We start from the raw sequence: 8592 nt of genomic DNA, 5'->3' as shown, positions 1-8592 counted from the left end.
GGCCTAAATGAGGGTTTTTGTGGGTCTCGGGAAGTCTCTTTTTTCTTTCTACATCTTTGTAATCCTCAATACAGGCTGAGAAAAAGTCAACTTTATTGTTTGTGGAAAGGAGCAAGGTGGGGGAGGGGCGGCAAGCAGGCAGGGAGCCATTCTGAGGTCACAGTTGTTGGCTCTCCTCCTGCCTGGCCAGGAAGAGTGAGTCTGATGAAAGTATATCCACTGCCCATCTTCAACGGAGAGGGATTTACGCAGAGGCCTCCATGTCCCCACCTTCCCAGGTCCCCAGCCCTAGCCGTCCCCTTTCTCCAGGAACCCCCATGGCCTGCTCTAAACTCTAGGTGGGGACTAGCTCTGTCACCCAGTCTCCAGGCCACATCTTGTGGTCAAGACCTTGCTGGTCAGCCTGTACAGACAGGCCTGAGACTGACTTTGAGTCCTCCATAGGGCAGGTCAGGAGGGGGCCTCGCTTCTGGACAGAGCAGGTGTGGAAGGCCGGGGCTCGCATGGATCTGACACTGTTGATACCTTTCCTGGTGTTACTGCTGCTGTTACTGTAGGCCTCTGGGATGGAAAGCCCTGGGGGAGGGTCAGAAGGGACACACCCACCCCCGTTAGTCTCAGGTTCATTATCATCAGGACCCTATTACCCCCTGGTACCCTGGGGTGCCAGCTGGAATGGTCCCTTCCACTTCCCCATTCCTAGTGACCTAAAAGATACCTGGGTCTCATACTCTCCCCAGTTAACACAGCCCTTGTCAAACTTGGGCCTCTGGAGGTGCTGGGAGCCTTGGAAGCAGGGTGGGAAGCTGGGGTCACATGGAGGTGCCTACCTGTATCTGGCAGAGGTCGATTAGGATGCGAACATCTACCATGCACCACAGCTCACCCAGAAGGGAGACAAAGACGCCAAGGAGGTCCAGCCATCGGCCCACAGTCATCAACAAAATGAAGAGGCCACCCATGCGCACCAGTACCGTCTGGACCTGGCCCTGGAGGCTGAAGCGGTGCTGCCGCTGCTCCTCTGCGAGATATATTTGCCACTGCCTCAGACAGCGCCCTGTGTCAGCTGGGGCCAGCCTGTTCCACTTCTCCACCGCCTTCCTCAGCGACAGTATCACCTTCCCCGACTGCCTTTCTGTGTCCCAGCTCCCCTCTCTGGGCGCCCACAAGACTTATTGACCACCCTTAAGTCTCTCTCTGGTCGAGGACAGAGCCCCTTGCCAGCTGATGACAAGGACCTAAGATTCTTCTCTTCTGCCCGTGAGTCTGGTTCACCCGCAGCCCAGTCCACTTCTGCCTGGCACACGCCCCACTCTCTTGCTCCCCACCCGCTGGTTCCAGTCACCTCCCCCTCCTGCTGAAGTTCATCCATGGGGCTCTTCTGTTCCTGAACAAGTTCTACTGACCCGCTAAAGTCATCTACACATGTCAATCAGATGACACCATTCCTCTGCTGAGAATGCTCCCAGGGCTTGTATGGCTTTTAGAGTAGAGTTTGAATCCAAGCCTTGTTTTACGAAGTCAGGCTTGATTCTGCTCAAGTCCACTTACCCACCCTCAGCCAGTCTCTGACCCATGCTCCCCTTACTTACAGAGTCAGGCATCCTGGCTTCTCATTTTGCATGTGGAACCTGCCAAGCTTATCTACCCCGTCAGGGTCTTCACACTTTCTGTTCCTACTGCCTGGACTACCCTTCTCTGACGGGCCACTCTCTCCTGTTTAGCACCCTGGCCAGCCAAGCTGGACCAGGCTTTTTTTCTTTTTCTTTTTTCAAGACAGTTTCTCTGTAGCTTTAGAGCCTATCCTGGAACTAGCTCTTGCAGACCAGGCTGGCCTCAAACTCATGAGATCTGCCTGCCTCTGCCTCTCGAGTGCTGGGATTAAAAGTGTGCACCACCACCGCCCAGCTGGACCAGGCCATTTTGAAGTTGGCCAGCCTTGCCCCAATCCCTGTTGCCCTTGGATAACAGCCCTGAACCACTCAGTGTTTCTGCATGGCCATGCCCTTGCTCTGTGCTTTGGCAGGCATTTCTCCTGCTCACAACCCCCTTCACCTTACCACAAGAGCAGCCCAGGTCCCAGCTCTTTAGAGTTCCTATGTCCCGACACTACTTTGAGCAGCCTACAGCACACCCATAGTAAAGTACACCCTGGACAGGGTGGCTGGGTTGGCAAGGGGAGTGTGGCCAATGGAATGGACCCCAGCCCAGGGGCGCTCACCCTGCATGTAGATGACCAGCAGCGTATAGCAAATGGTGAGTGGCGTCCAAAAGCGCACGGCCTCTGACGTGCTCAGGAAGTCCTGGTTGATGAGGGCCACAGCTGCCAGGTCACTCACAGCAAAGGCCACTGCCAGAGTGCGACCCAGGAGCCTGGGCAGGCCACGCTGGCCAGCCAGCAGGCCCAAGCAGACCCCGCAGTAGCGCTGGCTAGTGTGCAGCTCATAGAGGTTACAGACGTGTCGACGGAAGCGCCGGGCACCCAAGCCCAGCAGGGCGGCCAGCCCCAGGCTCAGCAGCAGGTTCAGGGTGCGGTGTGGGGCACCTTCCTGTAGGAAGCTCAGGCCACAGGTCAGCCCACAGCCCAGCGAGAACTGACACACCAAGAAGAGCTGGAGCCGCTCCTTGTCCCCCGAGCCCTGCAGGGGAAAGGAGTCCAGGTTAGGCTGCACTGGGGAAGACCGGCACGTGGGTTTCTCTTGCCCATTTGTGGCTGGAGGGTGATGGCGCAGGGCCTTGAAGACCTGGTTTCACACCTTACTCCCTGACGACTATTGATCACAGACAAACCATGTGCTCCCCTGAGCCTCAGTTTCCCCACTTGTGGAGATCAGGTCAGGACAGCTGTCAGGACAATATGGGCCAAACCCCACAAGGTACCTAGCCAGGGCAACACTGGACTTTTTATTTTACTTATTTTATTTTATTTTTGAGACCAGAAGATCTCATGTGTTCCAAGTTGGCCTCAAACCCAATAGTCAAGGATGACCCTGAACTTCTCATCCTCTTGCCTCCACCTCTCTCAAGTGCTGGGAGTACAGGAATGAGCCACCATGCCTGGGTTTACACAGAGGGGGATCAAACCCAGGGCTTAGTGCATGCTAGGCAGGCACTCTATCAACTGAATCACATTGCCAGCTCACAGAACTGACATTTTTGGGGGGGGGGGGGGCAGAGGATAGAGATCCGACTGTGCTGCTATGGAGATGTGACTTTGGCAATCCAAACTCCAGGTGACAAACTGTGGTCTCCACCTGAAGGAAAAGAGCCCTACTTCCCAATGCAGAGGAAGAAAGTGGCCCAGACTGGCCCCACCCTGCAGTCTCACCTTGCTCAGGGACAGCACTGTGGACACAGCCCGGAGGGAGAACTCCAGTACCACGAGGGCGGCCACCCGGGCCCCCACCACGGTCAGGAACAGGGTCAGACCGGCCAGGTGCACTATCTCCAGTGAGGCCCACTGCGCTCGCAGCCGCTGCTTATGGATCTGCCGCTGGGGGTCACTGTGGGGGCAGAATGGGGTGCGGGCTGGGAGGTGCGATCACAGTGTCCGGTCCTGGGAGGGATGCCAGGGTCCCAGCCCCATAGCGGAAGCCAGATTCCGCGCAGGGACCAACTGCCTGGGTAGGGCTGGGTGGCACCGACGTGGGCACTCACTTGACACAGGCCACGAAGAAGTAAACTTTCAGGAGACTGTTGAGAACCGAGACTCCGAGGGCCCCGATTAGGCCTGAGCAGGACGAAGGAGAGGGTGAGGGGGGCGTTAGGATCGTAGGGGAGGTGGCAGGGTTAGCGCAGGGGGGCAGCTAGGTGCGGAGCCGCCCCCCCCCACGTGGGTGGTGAGGCCCACCCTGCACCCCGCCCACCCGAGGAGGGGGCGGAGCCCAATGCTCATCTAGGAGGCGCTCACCTTGCAGGAGGCTGTCGAAGAGACTGGAACCCCACTCAAAAGAAGGGAGGCCGGGGAGCCAGGAGGACAGGGAAGGGAGGGAGAACATGGCAGCCTCCAGGAATCCAGCCCCAGCCTCGGGCCGGGTCTGTGCTGGGACAGACCCAGTGACATCACCGGTCAAAGGTGTCTCTACAGGACAGGGAAAGAACTAAGAACTAGGACGGGGTCAAAGACCTGGGGGCGGAGCGGGAGAGCCAGAAGCTTTAGACCGTCCAGCCAGCAGGAATCAAGGGGGTGCTGTCAGCCCGCTGCCGCTGGTGGCTTCTCATTTAGGACTGAAGGGCAAAGCAGTTAACTCTAGTGCTGTCTGTCCCCACTAGACCGTCAAGCTTACCACGCCTTCCGAAAGTCCCTCTGCTCACCCGGCCTTCCCAGACGCAGGTGTGTCCCGCCCTCCACCCAAGTTCCCAAAGCACAGGGTCTTCCGCACAGCCTCTGTCGCCCCTTCTGAAATCTAGAAGTCTAGTTTTTCTAGGCCTCAGGGGAAGAGGGGTTTGGAATCCTCTGAAGACTCTGGCCGAATGCCGCCTGCCTCTCGGACATACTGTTCCTCTTGGGTCCACTAGGTGGCAGGCCTCACCTGGGCAGGTGGCGGCTGGTTTCTGGGTCCTTCCTAGAAAGGGCTTGAGAGCTGAGAGTTTGGGAGTCAGGGTCAGGGAAGCAGAAGGGAGTCGCGGAAGTACACAAAATAGAAAACTTTATTGGAGTGTCGGTCTAGAGCAGTTTTTCGCCCTTGGGATGTGGTTGGGGAAGGTGGTTGGAGCTGCCTGGCCGAAGCGTTGGTTACTGGGGCCTCACAAATACTCCTGTCTCAACAGTCTCCTGGAGTGTGGCTGCAGTCTGGAGAAAGGGCACCCTCTTATCTGAGCCCCCACCTCCTGAGCACCCTCTGGATGTACACAAATGCGAAGCCCTCAATAAAAGTCTGAACTCAGGGATGCTCCCAGGTTCGTGCTGAAGGCCTAACCCCAGTTCCTCAGGAGGGGACAGTGGAGACAGTTGTAGCTACCTCTAATTTAACATGCAGTCCCTGTGCCGCCGGCCCTGTCCAATATAACTGTGTTTCCCTGTCTCTTCTCCCCATCCCCACGCCTCTCCCTTTCTTTATCCCTCTTTCTCTCCCCGACTCTGCTCTTCTCCCTGTTCTTCCCTCTCTTTCCCCCACCCCTTTTCTTTCTCTCCTCTCTCTGGGTCTCACATAGCCCAGGCTGGCCTCAAACTCACCATGCATCTGAGAATGAACTTGAACCCCTGATCCTCCTGGGTGTGCAGTGCTGAGATCACAGGCATGTGCCATCAGGCCTGGTTTATTCGGTGCTGGGGATGGAACCCAGGGCTTCATGAGCACCGGGCAGGCAGGCTGCCGGCTGATCTGTCTCCAGCCTGACTGGGAAGAAGCTGCCCAGCTCAGAGTCAGGGACAGAGGCCTCTGGAGAAGTAAGCCCTGGGCTAAGGATGTCAATCGTGTAACTAACATGCCCAGACCCTGGTTTTACCACATCACAAGTAACAGAAATAAATGCTAACACTGCCAATACCTTCTTGGGCTTCCAGGCTTCTGAAAGTAAGAAAATAGGTTTTTGTTTTTCAAGCTGCCAAGGCTTTGGAACTTTGACCAGCTAGAGTCTGGGGACCTCAAGGCCTCCCTCGGGGCTCAACCATGAGTCTCCTCATGTGCCGTGGTTTCTGAGGGATCTGTGGCCCAAGCGTTCGGACTGTTCCCTTGCTGAGAGCAGAGGATTGGGGTGGGCAGACTCCAACCACAGTCCTGTGTCTGTCACCACAAAGCTGTGTGGCTCCAGCCAGAGTGGTGTCTCAGTTTCCTTGTGCTCCGAGAGGATTGTGTGGTCCCACAGTGGCTGGAGGACGGAGGAGCCGGTGTCACTGAGTGGCTCTGTCCATGGGCACCCTTTCATGAGGGTGCTACTACGGCAATATACTACAGCATGGTAACCCAGGGGAGAGGAAAGGGTGAAGGGGCAGTGACTTGGGGTGAACTAGTCCTGGGGCTCTGGTCGATCACAGTTGTCCACAATCCCGACTCACGCCCCCCATCTGGGCCTGACTCAAGCTGGCTCGGGGCAGCCAGTTCTATAGAAGCCAGCCATCACTTCCACCAAATGCCAGGCTTGGTAGTGGGCTGAGGGACAAGGCTAGGTGCCCTGGTGCTGGGCCCTTGTGGTCAGCTTCCGCAGCTCATCCCAGAAGAACATGCTAAGGATGGTGTGGGGGCCCAAGCGCAGATAGGCAAGGCCTAGGCCCTTGTAGAGTGCTAGGGGCCCCTCCTGTTGGCAGATCTTCACCAGGCAGTCAGCGAGGCCCCTGTACAACTGGCCCTGGGGATAAACATAGGGTGAGGGTCACATCAAGAGTTGAGAGGTCCCAGGTGACAAAAGCAAGTGTGTCTAGCGGTGGGGTCAGAAGGAACACCCAGTCCTACAGGCCTGGGCAGATTATACATTGCGATGTTAACAAGGCCCTCGTCCCTCAGGCAGATAGCCTTCTGCAGGGGTGCAGCTTGTATAACCCACTCAATCATCTCGGTTCTGACCCTTCCGACTGGCATTACCACAGGAAGGCCACGATTCTGATCCTGCCCCTTCTGCTGACCCTCTCGGCAGCCTCCACTTGACCTCTCTGAGCTGATTTCCTCATCAGGAAATAGAATAAAATCCAGTCGGAGGACTTAGGACATGCATGCTACCGTGTTGTGAATATGATGTGTGTGTGTGTATTGTGTATGTGTGTGTATGTGTGTGTGTATGTGTGTGTATATGTGTGTATGTGTGTATATGTGTGTGTACTGTGTATGTGTGTATGTGTGTATATGTGTGTGTATGTGTGTGTATGTGTGTGTATATGTGTGTGTATGTGTGTGTATTGTGTATGTATGTGTGTGTATGTGTATGTGTGTATGTGTGTGTGTATATGTGTGTGTATGTGTGTATGTGTATATGTGTGTGTACTGTGTATGTGTGTATGTGTATATGTGTGTGTACTGTGTATGTGTGTATGTGTATATGTGTGTGTATGTGTGTATGTGTGTGTATGTGTGTGTATATGTGTGTGTATGTGTGTGTATTGTGTATTATGTGTGTGTATGTGTGTGTGTATATGTGTGTGTATGTGTGTATGTTTGTGTGTCCCATCACCCCACAGCCTACATTTCCTCGTCCCCTGCTCACCCTGCCAGCTCTGTCCACCGGTTGGTTGTATAGGCGAGTGCTGACCACGTCGAAGGGAGCCATGACTGCAGCCACAGCTATACTGCTAATCATGCCTCCAGCCAGGGCCACAAGCCAGCTGTCCTCCAGAAACCACTGTGGGGATGGATCAGGCTGTTGACCCTGCCCACTGCCCTCTGCTCACCCATGCTGGGCTCTCCCTGCCCCAAGCCCATGAGGGCTGGAAGGCTTTGGGTAGGTGAGCAAATCAGACCTCTCCAGCCATTCCCAGCCTGCAACACCAATCCTGTGTTCCTCCATGGTTTTAGGGTTCACTGATGACCCCTAGCTCCTATTGGACAGAAGGGTTAGGTCACAACTACAGTGACAGAGCCAACAACTTTATTTTCTTCCTCCCTTCCCTATCTCCTCTTCCCTCCTCCCCCGCTTCTGTTTCTTTTTGTTGAGACAGGTCTTGCTATGCAGCAGGCTATGCTCCAATTGCAATCCTCCTGCCTCCACCTTCTAAGTGCTGAGATTACAGCTGAGAAACATTGCCCTTAGCTGCGACTCCCCTCTTCTTCCTCCATCTCTCGCCTTCCTCCCATGACTCCTCCTCTCTTCCTTCTATCTCTCCCTCCTTCTCCCCTTCCTCCCTTCCTCCCTTCCCCTGTCTCTCTTCCTCTCTTTTGACAGGGTCTCATGTAGTAGGTAGCCTAGACTGAATTTAAACCCTGTGTAGCTGAGGACCACCTTAAGATTCTTGATCCTCCTGCCTCAACACTCCAAGTCTTAGGAACGTAAGTGTGTCTCACCACATTCAGCAAGATCAGGTTTTATTCTGGACCCCATCTGTCACCACCCGTGTGTGAAAAAGGCAGGGGCCCTCCCACTCCATCTGGACAGCGTCCCCAGCCCCTTACCTGTCGTTCCTGTACCCAAGCCTTAGCAGATGCAAAGGTGGCCAGCTGGGCAGCTGAGCCCACTGTGACTCGGGGCACAGCCCCGCCCACACCCCGCCACAGCCCCAATAGGCCCTGCTGGTGCCAGATGGTCTCCAAGGCACCCAGGACACTCTGCGGGGAAGAAAGGGTGTGGGTTACTAGAGAGCCACAATCCTGCACAGTCTGGAGCCCAGGGTTCTGGGGAGATGTTTTACCTGATGCTGGTGCTGATGCCCCACAGCCATAGCAGCCACTGTCTGGGCCTGCAACTGGGTCTTGACCTGGGAGTCCAGAGCAGATCGGGGGCTTTAGGATAGAGACTGGGGAATGAGCTGGGCACGTTTGAGCCCCTCTCCTGTATGGTAACCCTCAATTCACATCTGAAGCTTGGGGTGAAGTCTCAGTGGGCTTGAGTTCACTCAATATTTACTTTGATTCTCTTATGAGACAGGGTTTCTCTGTGTATCCCTGGTTGTCCTGGAACTCACTCTGAAGACCAGGCTGGCCTCGAACTCACAGAGATCCAGTTGCC

At 55.5% G+C, this 8592-nt stretch overlaps 2 protein-coding genes across 2 annotated transcripts in view; both read right to left on the bottom strand.

Annotated features, from left to right (window-relative positions):
* Nucleotides 1-76: 76 nt before the first annotated feature.
* Tmem82 (transmembrane protein 82) lies at nt 77-4184 on the bottom strand. The gene is made up of 6 exons (XM_005352896.3): nt 3911-4184; nt 3658-3730; nt 3329-3503; nt 2222-2639; nt 831-1021; nt 77-576 (listed from the first exon to the last, which is right to left on the bottom strand). Exons 1-6 carry the CDS (start codon nt 3996-3998, stop codon nt 451-453), a joined length of 1071 nt encoding a protein of 356 aa, XP_005352953.1. The 5' UTR covers nt 3999-4184; the 3' UTR covers nt 77-450.
* Nucleotides 4185-5252: 1068 nt separating this feature from the next.
* Nucleotides 5253-8592, bottom strand: part of Slc25a34 (solute carrier family 25 member 34) — a 4530-nt gene continuing 1190 nt past the window's right edge. Inside the window, exons 2-5 of the mRNA XM_005352895.3 lie at nt 8276-8341; nt 8040-8192; nt 7138-7272; nt 5253-6288 (exon numbers count right to left, since the gene is read on the bottom strand). Of these exons, the coding sequence (XP_005352952.1) occupies nt 6106-6288; nt 7138-7272; nt 8040-8192; nt 8276-8341 (537 nt within the window). The 3' untranslated portion in view covers nt 5253-6105. The remainder of the gene's footprint in view (nt 6289-7137; nt 7273-8039; nt 8193-8275; nt 8342-8592) is intronic.

Source organism: Microtus ochrogaster, chromosome 10 (assembly GCF_000317375.1).
Source record: "Microtus ochrogaster isolate Prairie Vole_2 chromosome 10, MicOch1.0, whole genome shotgun sequence".
Classification (NCBI taxonomy): domain Eukaryota; kingdom Metazoa; phylum Chordata; class Mammalia; order Rodentia; family Cricetidae; genus Microtus; species Microtus ochrogaster.
The sequence above is the reverse complement of the archived record's forward strand: the minus strand, read 5'-3'. Positions and strand labels throughout refer to the sequence as shown.

Excerpts from the sequence above, each read along its gene's own strand:
- Tmem82 (XM_005352896.3), bottom strand. The coding sequence starts at position 3,998 with ATGTTCTCCCTCCCTTCCCTGTCCTCCTGGCTCCCCGGCCTCCCTTCT. Across the intron at positions 1,022-2,221 it reads GCTGGTCATCTACATGCAGG|AGGAGCAGCGGCAGCACCGC; the intron begins GTGAGCGCCCCT and ends TATATCTCGCAG. Across the intron at positions 577-830 it reads TCGACCTCTGCCAGATACAG|GGCTTTCCATCCCAGAGGCC; the intron begins GTAGGCACCTCC and ends ACCCTCCCCCAG.